The sequence below is a fragment of the Heteronotia binoei genome, chromosome 1 (genome assembly GCF_032191835.1).
Source record: "Heteronotia binoei isolate CCM8104 ecotype False Entrance Well chromosome 1, APGP_CSIRO_Hbin_v1, whole genome shotgun sequence".
In the NCBI taxonomy this organism is placed as follows: domain Eukaryota; kingdom Metazoa; phylum Chordata; class Lepidosauria; order Squamata; family Gekkonidae; genus Heteronotia; species Heteronotia binoei.
In genome coordinates this window covers 269,925,536-269,945,124 of record NC_083223.1, presented here as the reverse complement: position 1 = coordinate 269,945,124, position 19,589 = coordinate 269,925,536, and the positions used below count along the sequence as shown (strand labels likewise).

General features: G+C 45.7%; 2 protein-coding genes across 4 annotated transcripts in view; one reads left to right on the top strand and one right to left on the bottom strand.

Moving 5' to 3' along the window:
• The window catches only part of LOC132584104 (zinc finger protein 93-like), a 49,540-nt gene extending 44,795 nt beyond the window's left edge, over positions 1 to 4,745 (top strand). For all 3 annotated transcript variants that reach the window (XM_060255911.1, XM_060255919.1, XM_060255902.1), the window contains 2 exons: positions 407 to 490; positions 2,229 to 4,745. In XM_060255911.1, the coding sequence (XP_060111894.1) occupies positions 407 to 490; positions 2,229 to 4,105 (1,961 nt within the window). In that variant the 3' untranslated portion in view covers positions 4,106 to 4,745. The remainder of the gene's footprint in view (positions 1 to 406; positions 491 to 2,228) is intronic.
• LOC132584084 (uncharacterized) overlaps positions 1 to 19,589 on the bottom strand; it is a 165,463-nt gene that overhangs the window by 126,300 nt on the left and 19,574 nt on the right. The window contains 5 exon segments of the mRNA XM_060255881.1: positions 10,305 to 10,460; positions 10,462 to 10,864; positions 10,867 to 11,217; positions 17,632 to 17,789; positions 17,865 to 18,737. Coding sequence (XP_060111864.1) covers positions 10,305 to 10,460; positions 10,462 to 10,864; positions 10,867 to 11,217; positions 17,632 to 17,789; positions 17,865 to 18,737 — 1,941 coding nt within the window.

Genomic DNA, 19,589 nt, shown 5'->3' with positions numbered 1-19,589 from the left:
TGGACCACCTATTTTTAATACTGGACTGAATGGAATTTAGTGGCTTTCAGCCACATAAGGACAGTAGGAGCACTGAGTAACTTATGAGGTTAACTTGGTGATATGTACCGATACTTGTATTTTGATACTTATTATTCACAACAAGTCAAAATTGCATTTTACACGGAGAGTTCTTTCTTTTTGTTGTGGGTTTTAATTGTTTTAGCTGGTTTTAATCTGTTTTGATATTTTATACGATTGTATTGTACGCTGCTGTGAACCTGGTTTTACTGGGGGGGGGGGGAGTTGATGAATCTGATTAGTCGTTAAGTGCTGCAGGACTCTTTTCTCCTGGTTTGGAATGGTTGGATTGATAGGCACACAGAAGGGGTCTAATTTTGTGGGTTTCCCCCCCCTTGATAAACAGGTCCGCCGATCGCCAAACCTGACCTCATATCCTGGCTGGAAGAAGACAAAGAGCCGTTTCTCCTGGGCTGTGATGGATTGGCAGGTAGGGGGGCTTCAGAAGTCTGTCTTGGGACTGGGTGTGGCCTGCGCTTCCTTCCAAGGGCTGGAGAATTTCTGTGGCTTTGCTTGTTCTTGCAGTTTGCCCTGCAAAGGGCTTGGGGGAATAGCGGATGCTGAAATGGTGCCTGTAGATCTTCAACCCAGGACAAGAGGCGGTTTCCTTCTGCCTCCTCTGATGGCCCTTTTGCCAAATCCAGCTCAGTGTTGTCCACTCTGGAGGGAGAGTTTTCCAGAGCAGGGTGTTGGCCAGCCCTCTTTTGCCTGCAATCCCTTGATCTAGAGATTCCAGGTCCTGATGCCTACAAAGCAGAAAATAGGTGCTTTACGGTAGAGCAAACCCAGACTGCTGTCATGGGACCCTATATTATGTACCACACACACACACACACACATGCCTGGCATGGAGCAGTGTTGCATGTGATTGTGAAAGTCCTGGTGCATCCAGTATGCCTGTATAAAATCCAGCCTGTTCCAGAGGAAATCCTCACTATTCCAGAGGATATTTAAACCCTAGTCGGAATTTGTCTCTTCCGAATAATAGCCAACTGCATGTCGTCTGGATCTGCCCACCAGGGAGCTGTTTCTGTTTCCCAATAAATGTGCAGGGAGTTTCTACACAACAGATCCCACCCTCCCAGGGATGGGGGAAGGGACGAGGGACCTAGCAATGACAGGTCTTATTGGAGGAGCAGGCAGGCTGGCTCAGTGCCGATCTGGATGCTGCCCACTCACCTCTGGATCTGCATTTGCACACCTCTCCTCTCCCCAAATTTGACTTCCCTCTGTGATGTGTAAAGAGAGAGGTGAATTGTACTGATTGGATCCAAGTTTGTTATTCAGATTAAAAATGCTCCTAGTTACCTTCTTCACAAGTGGGGCCATGTCTCATCTGGTCAAGGGCTGGTTTATCTTCGTTACCCTGGATGGTTGCTTCCGACTGCCTTCTCAAAACATGAGAACCCTGGAAGCCAGTGGATCATTAACAAACCATGCTGAGTCTCTCACAGGCGTTGGAAGGCAAACCAGTTCTTCCCTCTTTTCTGTAAACAACCACTAACCCAGAACAAAGCCTTTCCTCACCTGGACACAGAACCTGAGTCCAGAGCCTGCTACCAACTCTGTCCCCAAGTTCACTCGGACACCACCATCCCAAGACCTAACCACACCAGCTGTACCATCTCTGGTACATTCACTTGTGATCTTCCAAGGCAGTATATGCCAGCAAATGGCAGCAATAGCCTTCCGCTCTGTTCATCAGACAAATAGGTCATTCCCTACAGAAGAGAACAAATGGACCTAAGAGTGGTAGCCCTTTTAAACAGAGAAGCTTCAAAGAGAAATTAAAATGCACAATTGCTGAAGTTAAATTCATTCACAAATTCAGAATGGTGGACCCCCCCAGGACTGAACAGGGACATAGGATTCTTATCTCACAGATCCAAATTCTCGGCCCCTAATTATTTCTACTTTGTTCTAATCTAGCTAATCACGTGCCAGGGTACTTTTGCATCCAGAGTTCCTTTTATATAATACTTCTCCCACTCACTGATGGAGATATAAAGACGGAGAGATCTCCATTCTGATATAAGTATGGGGAAGGGAGTCTTGACTCCAAAAGATTATACCTGGAAAACCTTGTTAGTCTTTAGGTGCTTCTGGACACAAAGTGAGGTATTTGTGGTAAGTGTCATATCATCACACCAGGTATTTCTTTCTTTCAGCAGGAGACGTATGGCAGACAGCAAATGAAGCAGAAGAACACCTACTGATGGCAAAAGAGGATACGTATTCAGATGTGAAAGAGAAGTTTGACTATCTGGATGCACCAAGGAAGGAGGAGAGAAAACACCCACCCAAAGGGAGGAATAATTCCAGTCTTTTAGAGAGGGATGAGTCTCTACAGCAAAAGAGATGTCAACTAGAAAGCAGGAATGAGTGCACTGCAAGAGGAGAAAATTTCACTGAAATATCAGTCATTCCTGTTCAAGAAAGGATGTGCAACAGAAAGAAAACCTTTAGCCAGAGTGCAGCCCTTACTTCCCATCAAAGAATTCAGAGAGGAGAAAAATCATATAAATGCCTCATATGTGGGGAAAGCTTCAGTCAGAATTGCAGTCTTATTTCTCACCAAAGAATTCACACAGGGGAGAAACCATATAAATGCCTAGTGTGCGGGAAAAGCTTCCGTCACAGTTCAAACCTTAGTGTCCATCAAAGAATTCACACCGGGGAGAAACCATATAAATGCCTGGAGTGTGGGAAAAGCTTCAATGACAGATCCGCTCTTGCTACCCACAAAAGAATTCACACCGGGGAGAAACCATATAAATGCCTGGAGTGTGGGAAAAGCTTCATTTCCAGTTCAAACCTTACTACCCATCAGAAAATTCACACAGGAGAGAAACAATACAAATGTGAGGCGTGTGGGAAAAGCTTTAGTCTGAGTTTCAGTCTTCGTTCCCACCAAAGAATTCACACAGGGGAGAAACCATATACATGCCTGGTGTGTGGGAAAAGCTTCAGTCAGAGTTCACACCTTAGTATCCATCGGAAAATTCACACAGGAGATAAACAATACAAATGTAAGGAGTGTGGGAAAAGCTTCCGTCGAAGCGGCAGTCTTAGTTCCCACCAAAGAATTCACACAGGGGAGAAACCATATAAATGCCTGATGTGTGGGAAAAGCTTCAGTCAGAATTCACACCTCAGTGTCCATTCTAGAATTCACACAGGGGAGAAACCATATAAATGCCTGGTGTGTGGGAAAAGCTTCATTGAGAGTTCCAAACTTGCTTCCCACCAAAGAATTCACACAGGTGAGAAACCGTATACATGCCTGGAGTGTGGGAAAAGCTTCAGTTACAGTTCTGGTCTTGCTTCCCATCAAAGAATTCACACAGGAGAGAAACCATACAAATGTAAGGAGTGTGGGAAAAGCTTCACTGACAGTTCCACTCTTACTTCCCATAGACTAATTCACACAGGAGAGAAACCATATAAATGCCTGGAGTGTGGGAAAAGCTTCAGGCAGAACACAAAACTGACTGCACACCAAAGCATGCATACAGGGGAGAAACCATATAAATGCTTGGAGTGTGGGAAAAGTTTTAGACAGAACTCAGGCCTGACTTCCCACCAAAGGATGCACACAGGGGAGAAACCATATAAATGCCTGGAGTGTGGGAAAAGCTTTAGTCACAGTGCCACTCTTTCTTCCCATCAAAGAATTCATACAGGGGAGAAACCATATAAATGTATGGAGTGTGGGAAAAGCTTCAGGCAGAACGCAAAACTGACTTCACACCAAAGTATGCATACAGGGGAGAAACCATATAAATGCCTGGAGTGTGGGAAAAGTTTCAGGCAGAACTCAGGCCTGATTTCCCACCAAAGGATGCACACAGGGAAGAAACCATATAAATGCCCGGAATGTGGGAAAAGCTTTAGTCATCGTGCCACTCTTTCTTCCCATCAAAGAATTCACACAGGGGAGAAACCATATAAATGCCTGGAGTGTGGGAAAAGCTTCAGGCAGAGTGGACAGCGTACTTCCCACCAAATGCAAGTGCACGTGAGAGGAAATATAGCATATTCATAATTTTATGAATAATTATGCATTGTGTATTTTCATAATTTCTATAAAGTTCAATTCTTGATCAGGAAAAGTACTAAAAGATCAAAGCTGCCTTGACAGTTGATTAGTGCTGAAGGAACAGGAGGTTTATTTCTTGTGAATTACAATCAACAGCTGACTGATTTCTTTTAAAGTTGTTTTAAAAATTTAATGGCAGTTACCAAGACGCATTGTATTCCGTTATTCATTTGCACAATCACTTTCACGACCAAGTGTTTCTGTTTGGAGGACAATTGCATGTTCAAGTTCAAAAGTTTTATTTTTTTCCTCTGTCTTCTCTATCAAAAGTGTCACATTAAGGGTCTAATCAGGCTTTCTACTGGTGGCTTCCAGTTGGAAAAGACCTTCTATTGGGTGAGCATATCCCATGGGCCGGGCTTCCCACTGTACCTCACTTTCTGCCTATCAACTTCAAAACTGACTTGCCAAAATCTTAAGGAATTGTAATGCTTATCTATTTCGCTAAGTTTGAGAAATGTTAGTTGATCCAATTTTTATTGTGTGCCCTTTTTCTGTCCTTGTGTGATTTAGCTTTCACCTGTTCATCGAAATGGTGCCAGTAAAGAGGATGTTTTATTTTAAATAAAACCATGATCTCTAAGAAGTTCCCTGTTTGTTCTACTGACATAAAGCGTGAAGTCTGACCTTGAATATTTCATTGCACTGGAAGAGATAAGACTCTTAGAAAGTTTGCTCCATAAAATCTGAATGGCTCCACCCCCAATGTCTCCTGGCTCCACCCTCAAAGTCCCCAGATGTTTCTTGAATTGGACTTGGCAACCCTATGTGGCACTGTTTCCCCCCAGTTCCCCCCTTCACTGAGTCAGGAATTGGACCCCCCCCCCCAAAAAAGGAACTAGTGTACTACAGTGATGAATAATGCCACACAAAAACGCCCCCCAAAGAATCCCTGCTTAGAGAGGATTTCAGCTCTTCAAGGGAACCCACAGGGAAAATTCAAGAACAGCCTCTGAGAAAAGGGCAAATAAGTGAAATGAAATTGGGTCAGGCCTATTTCAAAGGGATGAATATTAAAAAAAATCTCTGATAATGGGGGAGAGGATGGTCTGACAGGGATGCCAGCCTCCAGGTGAGCCCTGGGGATCTCCTGGAATTACAGTTCCTCTCTAGACTAAAGAGATCAGTTCCTCTGGGAGGGGAGTGGCTGCTTTGGAGGGTGGGTTTTATGGCATTGCACCCCTTGGGGGTCACAGTCCTTCCCAGGCTCCATCCCCAAATCTCCAGGAGTTTCCCAAACTGGATCTGGCATTACTAACCCCCATCCCTCTCTAGGAGGGCAGCTCTATTTCTGGGGCCTGTGAGCGGTCTTGCCAGTCACTCTAACAAAAGGACAGGACTCAGTTTTTTTCCTGGTTTTGTTTCTTCTGTCCTTTTTGAACATTGGCCCTGTCTTTCTATTGAAAGGCCCCTGGAGATTAACAAGAACATCAGAGAAGCCATGTTGGATCAGGCCAATGGCCCATCCAGTCCAACACTGTGTCATACAGTGGCCAAAAAAACTAAGTGCCATCAGGAGGTCCACCAGTGGGGCCAGGACACTAGAAGTCCTCACACTGTTGCCCCTCCCAAGCACCAAGAATACAGAGCATCACTGCCCCAGACATAAGAACATAAGAGAAGCCATTTTGGATCCGGCCAATGGCCCATCCAGTCCAACACTCTGTGTCATACAGTGGCCAAAAAAGCCCAGATGGCATCAGGAGTTCCATCAATGGGGCCAGGTCATTAGAAGTCCTCAAACTGTTGCCCCTCCCAAGCACCAAGAATACACAGCATCACTGCCCCAGACATAAGAACACAAGAGAAGCCATGTTGGATCAGGCTAATGGCCCATCCAGTCCAACACTCTGTGTCACACAGTGGCCAAAAGACCCAGATACCATCAGGAGGTCCACCAGCTGGGCCAGGACACTATTTATTTTTTTATTTTTTTATTTATTTTATGATTTATATCCCGCCCTTCCCACCAAGTGGCTCAGGGCGGCTTACAACATAGAATCCCACATAAATAAGGTTTAAACATTTAAACAGTTAAAATAATTAAAACATTTAAAACATTTAGAGCAGCAGAAGTCTAATAGAACCACACTTAGTTTCTTGTGCCGGTTAGTTATAGGCCAGCCGGAAGAAGGTTGTCTTACAGGCCCTGCGGAACTGAGCAAGGTCCCGCAGGGCCCTCACCTCCTCCAGCAGCTGGTTCCACCAGGAAGGGGCCATAACAGAAAAGGCCCGGTCCCTGGTAGATTTTAAACGGGCTTCTTTTGGCCCGGGGATAACAAGGAGGTTTTGAGTTCCCGATCTCAGTACTCTCTGGGGAACATGTGGGGAGAGACGGTCCTTCAGGTAGGCAGGTCCTAGGCCATATAGGGCTTTAAAGGTAATAACCAGCACCTTGTACCGGACTTGGTAAGTTATTGGCAGCCAGTGCAGATCCTGGAGCCCCGGCCGGATGTGCTCCCTTCTTGGGAGCCCTAGCAGCAGCTGGGCCGCAGCATTCTGCACTAGCTGCAACTTCCGAGTTCGACACAAAGTCAGCCTCATGTAGAGAGCATTGCAGTAGTCCAAACTCGAGGTGACCGTGGCATGGATCACTGTTGCTAGATCGTCGCGCTCCAGGAAGGGGGCCAACTGCCTTGCCCGCCTAAGATGAAAAAATGCGGACTTGGCAGTGGCTGCTATCTGAGCCTCCATCTGCACTAGAAGCCCTCCCACGTTATTAAAGACAAGGTCTACAGTGCAACCTTTTGAAGAAGATCTGGAGATCATCCTGGTGTGTGTGTGGGGACTCGGGAGGAGGGTGGGGGAGGGACAACTGAAGGATCTGTAATTAAAAACAGCTAGACGAGGGACATCCCACATTTTCAAACCGAAACTCACTGCCTTCCAGTGTTCCCTCTAAGCTGAGTTAGTGTGAGCTAGCTCACAATTTTTTAGCCTCCATCTCACACATTTTCATCTCAGCTCAGGAAAAAATGGCCCCAGAGCAAACTAATTTATGCAGTAGCTCTCCACACTAATGCCAGTAGCTCACGAAGTAGAATTTTTGCTCACAAGACTCCACAGCTTAGAGGGAACATTGCTGCGTTCTCTTCGATCAGACCATAGGTCCATCAAGGTCAGTATTGTGAACAAGATGCCGTTTAACAAGGAGAAGTGCCAAGTTCTACATCTGAGAAAAAATAAAAGGAAAGGAAAGGTCCCCTGGGCAAGCACCAGTCGTTTCCGACTCTGGGGTGACACTGCTTTCACAATGTTGTCACGGCAGATTTTTTACGGGGTGGTTTGCCATTGCCTTCCCCAGTCATCTACGCTTTCCCCCCAGCAAACTGGGTACTCATTTTTTTTAATTGATAAAAAAGAAAAAGCATACATAGCACACAACAAACAAAACAAACAAAAAGAAAATAAACATACAAATTTCTTATTCTAAACATAACATCAAATGGAGCAAAAGGACTAATCCTAAAATATATATATTATCATCAATTCAAAACCCAATTTCTTTGCCCATTCATACAACGGATTCCAGGTTTCCTTACATTCCTCTACATTCCCTCCTCTCAATCTATTGGTTAACAAATCCATTTCTGCTGCTTCCATCAGTTTCAACATAAATTCCTCCCTATCTGGTATTTGAGACGACTTCCAGTATTTAGCACACATTATTCTCGCTACTGTGAAGCAGTAACTTTTTCACAGCTTTGGACATCGACATCGACATTCTGCCTACATTTAATAAATATCATTCCGGTATATGAGAAATTTGCATTTTTAATATGGGTACTCATTTTGCCAACCTCGGAAGGATGGAACGGAAGGCTGAATCAACCTCGAGCTGGCTACCTGAAAGCCCAGCTTCCACCGGGGATCGAACTCAGGTCGTGAGCAGAGCTTAGGACTGCAGTACTACAGCTTTAACACTCTGTGCCACGGGGCTCTTGAAATATAAATTGAAAAATAAAAAGGAACGTGCATATCAGATGGGGAAACATTTCCGGGTAGCAGCAGATGTAAGCGAGTTCTTGGGGTATGGGTGGACCATAAGTTCACTATGAGCAGCCAGTGTGATGCAGCGACAAAAAAGGCTAATACAATCTTGCAGGGTATCAAGAGAGGCATGACATCCAAATCGCAAGATGTCCTAGACCCAGTGTACACTGCATTGGTCAAGCTGAGGTGGGAGGGACAGGATTGCTCCCCTTAAACATACAGAGGCTTTTCCTGTTGGCAGCAGAGGGCGGGACTCCTAATAATGGGTCTAGTTTAAGGGCGGGAAGGTACCAGCTGGATATTAGGCAAAACTTTTACAGTGAGAGTTATTCAACAGTGGAGTCAGCTCCCGAGGGAGGTGGGGAGTTCCCCCTCACCAGCGGCCTTGAAGCAGCAGCTGGACAAACACCTATTGAGGATGCTCTAAACCAGGGGTGGCCAACTGTAGCTCTCCAGATGTTTTTTGCCTACAATCCCCATCAGCCCAGCCATTGGCCATGCTGGCTGGGGCTGATGGGAGTTGTAGGCAAAAAAAACATCTGGAGAGCTACCGTTGGCCACCCCTGCTCTAAACCAAGCATCAGCTTCTACGTGCCATGTTTGATCATATTAGGCGTTAACGAAGGATTATGCTTGTGGAAGTACATGCTGGCTGCCATAGTACTTGGAGAAACGTCGACTGCGGGGTGACATGATAGAGGTTTACAAGATAATGCATGGGATGGAGAAAGTAGAGAAAGAAGTACTTTTCTCCCTTTCTCACAATACAAGAACTCGTGGGCATTCGATGAAATTGCTGAGCAGAAAGGTTAAAACGGATAAAAGGAAGTACTTCTTCACCCAAAGGGTGATCAACATGTGGAATTCACTGCCACAGGAGGTGGTGGCGGCCACAAGTATAGCCACCTTCAAGAGGGGTTTAGATAAAAATATGGAGCACAGGTCCATCAGTGGCTATTAGCCACAGTGTATGTGTGTATATAATTTTTTTTGCCACTGTGTGACACAGAGTGTTGGACTTGATGGGCCGTTGGCCTGATCCAACATGGCTTCTCTTATGTTCTTATGTACAGACCAGTCTCCCTCTCTTTACCAAAACCTCTTCCTGAAAGCATTTCATTGCATAATTTGCAGAAATCCAGGTAAACGGCAACCTTTCCTGACCTTCTAGGGCAGGCTGTTTCCCAGGCTTGCGCACAACATAGGATGCACATTTCTTTATTTTATTCAATTTCTATCCCGCTCTCCTCGGCGAGGCAGGCTCAGGGCGGCCCACATGTTCATGCATATGCATGACTATAAACATACAATAAAACAGTAAAAACAACTTTAAACTTGGAGAAATGTCGACTGCGGGGTGACAGGATAGAGGCTTACAAGATGATGCACGGGATGGAGAAAGCAGAGAAAGAAGTCCTTTTTTCCCTTTCTCGCAACCCGAGAACTCATGGGCATTCGATGGAATCGCTGAGCAGTCGGGTTAGAACGGAGAACAGGAAGTGCTTCTTCACCCAAAGGGTGATTAACATGTGGAATTCACTGCCACAGGAGGTGGTGGCGGCTACAAGCATAGCCAGCTTCAAGAGGGGTTTGGATAAATATATGGAGCAGGGGTCCATCAGTGGCTATTAGCCTCAGCATATTATTGGAACTGTCTGGGGCAGTGATGCTCTGTGTTCTTGGTTCTTGGGGGAAGGCAAAGTGGAAGGGCTTCTAGCCCCACTTGTGAACATCCTTTTTTTTTGCCACTGTGTGACGCAGAGTGTTGGACTGAATGGGCCATTGGCATGATCCAACATGGCTTCTCTTATGTTCTTATAGAAATTGACATTTCAGGTGCTATGATCTTAAGTGTGTCGTCTTGCACACTGGGTGTTATCCGTGAAGCATATCTTAGACTCATAGAATCATAGAGTTGGAAGGGACCTCTAGTCCAACTCCCTGCACAATGCAGGAAACTCACAAACACTTCCCCCTAAATTCACAGGATCTTCATTGCTGTCACATGGCCATCTAGCCTCTGTTTAAACAGTGGGACTGTCAGTGAAGCTTCTCCCTCACTCCAGGCATTTATATGGTCTCTCCCCTGTGTGAATTCTTTGATGAGAGCTAAGAGTGGAACTTTGAGTGAAGCTTTTCCCACACTCCACACATTTGTAGTGTTTCTCCCGTGTGGACTCTTTGATGGGAAGAAAGAGTGGAACTGTGACGAAAACTTTCCCTACACTCCAGGCATTTATATGGTTTCTCCCCTGTGTGTATCCTTTGGTGGGAAGTCAGGCTTGAGTTCTGCCTGAAGCTTTTCCCACTCCAGGCATTTATATGGTTTCTCCCCCTTGTGAATTCTTTGATGGGAAGCAAGAGTGGAACTGTCAGTGAAGCTTCTCCCAAACTTCATACATTTGTAGTGTTTTTCCCCTGTGTGGACTCTTTGATGAAAAGTAAGATGTGAACTGCCAATGAAGCTTTTCTTCCCTGTATGAATTCTTTGATGGGAAGAAAGAGTGGAACTGCGACTAAAGCTTTTCCCACACTCCAGGCATGTATATGGTTTCTCACCTGTGTGCATCCTTTGGTGGTAAGTCAAGCTTGAGTTTTGCCTGAAGCTCTTTCCACACTCCAGGCATTTATATGGTTTCTCCCCTGTGTGAATTCTTTCATGGAAAGCAAGAGTGGAACTGTCAGTGAAGCTTCTCCCTCACTCCAGGCATTATATGGTCTCTCCCCTGTGTGAATTCTTTGATGAGAAGTAAACCTGTTATTCCGACTGAAGCTTTTCCCACACTCCTTACATTTGTATTTTTTCTCCCCTGTGTGAATTTTCTGATGGCTACTAAGGTGTGAACTTTGATGGAACATTTTCCCACACTCCAGACATGTATATGGTTTCTCACCTGTGTGCATCCTTTGGTGGTAAGTCAAGCTCGAGTTTTGCCTGAAACTTTTTTCACACTCCAGGCATTTATATGGTTTCTCTCCTGTGTGAATTCTTTGATGGGAAGCAAGACTGGAACGTCGACTGAAGCTTTTCCCACACTCCAGGCACTTATACGGTTTCTCCCTAGGTCCCACCCACCTCTGGACCAGTTTTCCCTCCAAAACTGCTTTCACCCAATCAGAGAGGCAGAAGTGATCCAGGGGGATATAGGCCCCCTAGCAACTCCTAGGCAGAATCTCCCTGCCTTCAAGGATGCACTAGGCCAGGGGTGGCCAACGGTAGCTCTCCAGATGTTTTTTGCCTACAACTCCCATCAGCCCCAGCCAGCATGGCCGATGGCTGGGGCTGATGGGAGTTGTAGGCAAAAAAAAAATATCTGGAGAGCGACCGTTGGCCGCCCCTGGCCTAGGCCTCAGATCATGACAGAACGAAAGAGAAGAGGGATCAGGTAGCCAACTTCTCGGGAGGGAAAGCTGGAGATTAGGGTTGCCAAAGACAAGTATATGCGCTTAAGTGTCGTTGAATGGCAAGTTTTCTACAACAATATAAAATCTTAATTATCTGTCTCCATTCGGCTTTGTGCTACGCCTTCTTGTTAGTATTTTGGTTTATTCCAGGATGAAAGAACTTCACACAGGAGATGCTGCGGAAGAGCATTTGCATTGGATTGCGACAAAAGGCTGGTGACCCTGGAAGAATTCTAGGAAGGATTACGCCTGAGGAAGTCCATTGACGAAATGAGCTTACATCCAGGCGCTCCTTGGACTTTTCTTGTAATATCGAAATGCGAGAATGGATCTCTGTGATAATATGAAGTATAAAAAGATATTTACAAAGGTTTTTAAATGATTTTATTAAACATTGTTAGCCAACACATCACTGTAGTTGTTTCTTGAATTCCCACGTGGGGGCAGGGGATCCCCCGGTTTGGAGGCCATCCCCCTGCTTCAGGTAGAGTTGCCAATCCCCAGGTGGGGACAGGAGATCCCTTGGTTTGGAAGCCCTCCCCCCACTTCAGGGTCATCAGAAAGCGGAGGGTGGAAGGGAAATGTCTGCTGGGCACTCCATTATTCCCTATGGAGACCGATTCCCATAAGGAATAATGGAAAATTGATCCATAGGTATCTGAGGTTGGGAAGGGGGCTGGGTTTTTTTCAGGTAGAGGCACCAAATTTTCAGCATAGCATCTGATGCCTCTCCTCAAAACACCCCCCAAGTTTCAAGGACCAGGGAGTCCAATTCTATGATTCCCAAAAGAATGTGCCCCTATCCTTCATTATTTTTAATGGAGGGAAGGCATTCAAAAGGTGTGCTGTCCCTTTAAATGTGATGGACAGAACTCTCTTTGGATTTCAATGCTGCTTGTCACAACCTTGCTCCTGGCTCCACCCCCAATGTCTCCTGGCTCCACCCCCAAAGTCCCCAGCAATTTGTTGAATTGGACTTGGCAACCCTAGCTTCAGGGTCATCAGGAAGTGGCGGGGGGGGGGGGGGGGACAATGTTCCCTCTAAGCTGTGGAGTCTCGTGAGCAAAAATTCTACTTTGTGAGCTACTGGCATTAAAGCTGTGAGCTACTGCAAAAAATAAGCTTTCTCTGGAATCATCTTTCCTGAGCCAAAACAAAAATGTGTGAGCCAGAGGCTAAAACCCCGTGAGCTAGCTTACAGTAACTCAGCTTAGAGGGAACACTGGGAGAGAAATGTCTGCTGAGCACTCCATTATTCCCTATGGAGACTGATTCCCATAGGGTATAATGGAGAACCGATCCATGGGTATCTGGGGCTCTGGGGAACTGTTTTTTGAGATAGAGGCACCAAATTTTCAGCATGGCATCTGATGCCTCTCCAAAAGATCCTCTAAGTTTCAAAAAGATTGGACTAGGGGGTCCAATTCTATGAGCCCCCAAAAGGTGCCCCTATCCTTCATTATTTCCAATGGAGGGAAGGCACTTAAAAGGTGTGCGGTGGTCCCTTTAAATGTGATGGCCAGAACTCTCTTTGGCGTTCAATTATGCTTGTCACAACCTTGCTTCTGGCTCCACCACCAATGTCTCCTGGCTCCGCCCCCAAAGTCCCCAGATATTTCTTGAATTGTATCTGGCAACCCAGCTGGAGATCCCAACCTGGAGTTGGCAACCAGAGGCAGGGATAAGGCCCAGCATTTGAGCTTTTGGTGAGAGTTTGGTGTCGTGGTTAAGTGTGCAGACTCTTATCTGGGAGGACGGGGTTTGATTCCCCACTCCTCCACTTGCAGCTGCTGGAATGGCCTTAGGTCAGCCATCGCTCTGGCAGAGGTTGTCCTTGAAAGGGCAGCTTTTGGGAGAGCTCTCTTAGCCCCACCCACCTCACTGGGTGTCTGTTGTGAGGGGGGGGGGAGAAAATATATAGGAGATTGCAAGCCACTGAGTCTCTGATTCAGAGAGAAGCGCAGGGTATAAATCTGCAGTGGTTTTCTTCTTCTTTCGTCTTTCGAGAGCTCCCAGGCTGATTTTGGCAGTTGGAAGCCAACACCCACGTTGGTCAGCTGCCCTGAGGCAGCGGACAGTCCCCACAAAGAGGGAGGGAGTAGGAGGGTTCCCACCAGGTCTGTGTTGGAAAAGACCTGGAGACTTTGGGGGTGGAGCCGGGAGAAGGTGGGGTTTCTGGTGGCTTTTGGTTTTGCTGGAGCAGACAAATTCAGGCACCTTTCTGGAAGAAAAGGAGCTTCATTGGTTGGGAACGAGAGTTGGTGGGATCCTACTGTGCTCTCTGACTTGATAGCCATTCCTCTAATTCCCAGATCAGGGCAAGGGAGAGTATAGTGGCTTTTTTCTCCGGGCAAACCTGGAGATGAAAAGTTTTCACTCATTCTGCTCGGTGTTCCCTCTAAGCTGATTTAGTGTGAGCCAGCTGACCCGTTTTTCAGCCTCCAGCTCACATAGTCTTAGCTCAGGAAAAATGGCTCCAGAGCAAACGAATTTATGCAGTAGCTCCCACCTTTAATCGCGACATTAATGCCAACAGCTCATGAAGTAGAATTTTTGTTCACAAGACTCCATAGCTTAGAACAGGGCGTCAAACAGGGGGGCCAAATCAGCCGCCCAAAGAGCTCCTATCAGGGCCCCAAGAAACTGGCTCTTGTCTGCTTCCTTCTGCATCTCGGCTTGCTTTGCCAGGATTGCTCAATCGTGCAGGAGCTACAGAGCAAAACCTTGATTTTCTCCATTGGCTGAGGCTCCTCCCCTGTCACCCCCCCCGGTCCCCTGGGAAGGGAGGGAAAGAGCCAGAGCTTCCTTTGCCCAGTTCCCTGGATCCCAAGGGAAAAATACAAAGAAAACACCTTTAAGACCAACAAGTGCTAATGTTTTAAGTTTTTTTTTTAAAAAAAAAAATCTTTAGTCGTGTTTGTCTCTGCTACCTAATCTTAAAGAGGTACACACATGGCCCGGCCTAGACGGAAAAGGTCTCATTTAGGTCAGATCCTCATAACAAATGAGTTTGACACCCCTAGCTTAGAGGGAACGTTGAGTCTGCTCATCCTAGCAAAAGGCACAGAGGTTTGCCAGGCACAGAAAAAGGCCCTTCTCTTTAACCATTAGGAACCTGAGCATCTGCAGAGAGCCACTTCTTCTTGTACTGAATGACTGGAGCCCATTTTCTCCATGGAAATGGATTTCTCCATGGAAATGGATTTCTATGGTCTGGAGATCAGCTGTCGTCCCAGAAGATCTCTGAGCCTCACCGGAAGCTGACAACCCTAAGCGTCAGGCTAGAATCGAAGAGACCCAGATTCAAATCGTCACATTGCTGTAAAGTTGCTGGGTGACTTGGGGCTTGTTACGCTTTCTCAGCTCTTTTCCTCCCTCCCCAGAGGACCAGGAACCTCAACCAATAGAAGGAAGAGAAGTTTGGCTCAGTAGCTCTGCTGTGCGATTGAGAGAGCCCGACAAAGCAAGCTCTGCCTCCCCGCCTTCCTCCCCAGCCAATGGAGAAGATCGAGGCAATTGAGCAAGCCTTGCAAAGCAAGCTGTTATGCAAAAGGGAGCAACGGAGAAGGAGAAGGAAGCAGAAGACAGCCAGTTCCTTGGGAGCCTGATAGGAGCCCTCTAGGGGACTGATTCGGCCCCTGGGCTGCATGTTTGACACCCCAGCCTTACACACTTTTTAATTTGTCTTATAATGCCTTTCGTTTCTGTATTCTTAATCATATCATTTGTTATTCCAAGGTATTTCATTTTCTTTTCCATTAAATAATCCCATTGGCTATAATGTTTTTCCGCCTGGATAAGCTCAAGTAGAGTAGATCCTTCCTCACATTTAAATGATTTTATTTAAATGAAAGCATCCTCTTTGTATTAGGCAAGAATTTGCTGAACGGTGATGGTTAATTATACACGTACAGAAAAAAGCACACAATAAAAACCAGGTCTACGTCTGCTAACATTTCTCAAACTCAGCAAAATACATAAGCATTACAATTGTCTAAGATTTAGGCAAGTCAGTTTTAAGCTGATAGTCAGAAAGCGATGTACAATGTGAAGCCCGACCCTTGGGAGATGCTCACCGAGTATAAGATCTATTCTGATTGGAAGCCAACAGTAGAAACCCTGATGATAATGATGATATTGGATTTATATCCTGCCCTCCACTCCAAAGAGTCTCAGAGCGGCTCACAATCTCCTTTACCTTCCTCCCCCACAACAGACACCCTGTGAGGTAGATGAAGATATTGGATTTATATCCCTCCCTCCACTCCAAAGAGTCTCAGAGCGGCTCACAATCTCCTTTCCCTTCCTCCCCCACAACAGACACCCTGTGAGGTAGATGAAGATATTGGATTTATATCCCGCCCTCCACTCCGAAGAGTCTCAGAGCGGCTCACAATCTCCTTTACCTTCCTCCCCCACAACAGACACCCTGTGAGGTGGGTGGGGCTGGAGAGGGCTCTCACAGCAGCTGCCCTTTCAAGGACAACCTCTGCCAGAGCTATGGCTGACCCAAGGCCATCTCAGCAAGTGCAAGTGGAGGAGTGGGGAATAAAACCTGGTTCTCCCAGATAAGAGTCCGCACACTTAACCACTACACCAAACTGGCTCTCCTTAATATGACCCTTAATATGACATTTTTGATAGAGGTGACAGAGAAAGAGAAATACAACTTTTGAAATTGAACATGTGATTGTCCTCCAAATAAAACAGTTTGATCTGAAAGGGATTGTGCAAATGAGTAACTATACTAGGTAGACTTGAATACGTCTTCATAACTGCCATTAAATTCTGAAAACAAGGTTACAAGATTAAAGAGAGCAGTTGTTTTGGAATTCACAGGCAGTAATCTTCTATTTCTTCAGTTATCTTAATGAACTGTCAAGGTTAAGCAGCAGTTAGGAACATATGAAGCTGCCTTATATGAATCAGACCCACGGTCAGTCTTGTCTACTCAGACTGGCAGTGGCTCTCCAGGGTCTCCAGCTGAGGTTTTTCACGCCTACTTGCCTGGACCCTTTTTAGTTGGAGATGCTGGAGATTGAACTTAGGACCTTCTGCTTACCAAGCAGATGCTCTACCCCTGAGCCACCATCCCTCCTCTTAAATTGATTGCTGTCTTGATTGCAATTCCAGTACTTATGAACATTTCTCAACATAGAAAGCTGCCTTATACTGAATCAGACCCTGGGTCCATCAAAGTCAGTCTTGTCTACTCAGACTGGCAGCAGCTCTCCAGGCTCTCCAGCTGAGGTTTTTCACGCCTATTTGCCTGGTCTCTTTTTAGTTGGAGATGCCGGCGATTGAATCTTGGACCTTCTGCTTACCAAGCAGATGCTCTACCACTGAGCCACCGTTCCTCCTTCTCAATTGTTAATATTTTTTTTCTGTGCAGGAATTTAACCTTACAGAGGTTATGAAATAATGTATGCATAATGCATAAACATTCATAAATATAACAGTGTCATATATTTCCTCTCCCTTGTGTGAGTCCTTTGGTGGGAAGTAAGATGTGCACTCTGATGGCATGTTTACACACTACAAGCATTTGTATGGTTTCTCCCCTGCGTGAATTCTTTGATGGGAAGTCCTTTTTTTCTCATGGAAGTTTCTTCCACACCCCAGCTTCTCACCAGCATTCCTGCTCGTTTGGACAAGGGGACACCAGCACTCAACTTCTTTGCCCTCAGTGTACTGATTGCTGCCCTCAGGGCATGGAATCTCTGGAGAGCAGGTTTACCACCATGGAAGCTGGTGACGGATAGACCTGTTCTCCATAGACCAGGTCAATCCAATAGCTGACTGGGGTGGGTAGACCTGGTCTTCAGAGGGAAGCTCTACCCTACATACGATAGTAATTTGTATATATGTTTTGTAGGTAAGGAAATGGAAATAAAAGCTCACTCACAGCCTTAAGGCCAGATCTTTCACCTCATGAGGCAGAATTTCTGCTCAAAATACTCCACAGCTTAGAAGACAGATTGCTTATCACATCTGTGAGTTTTTTGATGAACATTTACCGTGGGATTTTAAGTGAAGCTTTTTCCACATGCCAGGCATTTATATGGTATCTCTCATATGTATATGTTGGTGGGAGGTCAGGCTTGAGTTCTGCCTGAAGTTTTTCCCACACTACAGGCATAAATATGGTTTCTCCCCCATGTGAATTTTTTAATGGGAAAAAAGACTGGAACTGTCAGTGAAGCTTTTCCCACACTCCATACATTTGTAGTTTCTCCCCATGGTAATTAACATGGGAACTTAGAATGAAGGTTTTCCCATACTCTAGACATCTGTTTGATTTCTCCACCTGTGAATTTTTTCATGGGAATGAAGACTAGAACTATCACTGAAGCTTTTCCCACATTCCATACACTTGCATGGTTTCTCCCCTGTGTGAATTCTTTCATGGGAACGAAGAGTAGACCTATAACGGAAGCTTTCCCCACATTCCATACACTTGTATGGTTTCTCCCCTGTGTGAATTCTTTCATGGGAACGAAGACTGCAACTCTGAGTGAAGCTTTTCCCACACTCAAAGCATTTATATGGTTTCTCCCCTGTGTGAATTCTTTGATGGGAAGCAAGAGCGGAACTGACAGTGAAGCTTTTCCCACACTCAAAGCATTTATATGGTTTCTCCCCTGTGTGAATTCTTTGATGGGAAGCAAGAGCGGAACTGTCAGTGAAGCTTTTCCCACACTCCAGACATTTATAGGGTTTCTCCCCTGTATGAATTCTTCGGTGGCAAGCAAGAGTGGCACTGTCAGTGAAGCTTTTCCCACACTCCAGGCATTTACAGGGTTTCTCCCCTGTGTGAATTCTTCGATGGCAAGCAAGACTGGAACTGTTAGTGAAGCTTTTCCCACACTGCGGGCAGTTATAGGGTTTCTCCCCTGTGTGAATTCTTTGATGGTAAGTAAGACTTTCACTCCAACTGAAACTTTTCCCACACTTTAGGCAATTATATGGTTTCTCTCCTGTGTGAATTCGTTGATGGTCAGTGAGCTTGGAACGCTTATTGAAGCTTTTCCCACACTCCGGGCATGTATATGGTTTTTCCCCTGTGTGAATTCTTTGATGGGAAGTAAGATGGGAAGCTTGACCAAAGCTTTTCCCACACTGCAGGCATTTATAGGGTTTCTCCCCTGTGTGAATTCTTTGGTGGTGAGAAAGAGTGGAACTGTCAGTGAAGCTTTTCCCACACTCTAGGCACTTATATGGTTTCTCTCCTGTGTGAATTCTTTGATGATAAGTAAGTCCGGAATGCTGACCGAAGCTTTTTCCACACTCCAAGCATGTATGTATTTTCTTCCTGTTCCACATCCTTTGTTGAAAACTACCTACTGATATTTCAGTGGAATTTTCCCTGCTTGCACGGCACTCATTCCAATTGTCTCCTTGACATATATTTCGCCGTAAAGAGTAATCTCCCTGTAAAAGACTGGATTTGTTCCTCTTCTCCTTCCTTGGTGCATCCAAATATCCAAACTTCTCTTTCATATCTGAAGGTGTATCCTCCTTTTCCATCCATGAGTGTTCTTCTGCTTCATTCGCTGACTGCCACACGTCTCCTGAAGAAAGAAAGGGATACCCGGTGTGATATGACACTAATTTTCAGTCCAGTTGCAAGACTCAAGAATCTCTTCCTCATATTTATTTCAGAATGGAGATCTTTATATCACCATCAGGATGCAGAAGTACCATGCCCATTGTAATTAGCTCAATTAGAACAAAGGCTTAGATCCCTTTGTTCTTTTGTGTGGGGATTGGCCTGTTTGTCTGACAAACAAGGTGGAAGGCCCTTGCTGCCATATACAGCCTTGGGAGATCACGAGTGAATGTACCGGAGATGGTACGGCTGGTGTGGTTAGGTCTTAGCTAGAACTGCTTGCAGGCAACCAGTCATAGGATCTCCTGGCTACCTTACAGACTAGATGGCATTAACCGACCTGTAGCTCATGACAATGAGATGGAGAACAGGATTCCACTGGGACAGTGATTGCCTGAGAGTCAAAGGAGAAATGACAGTCTG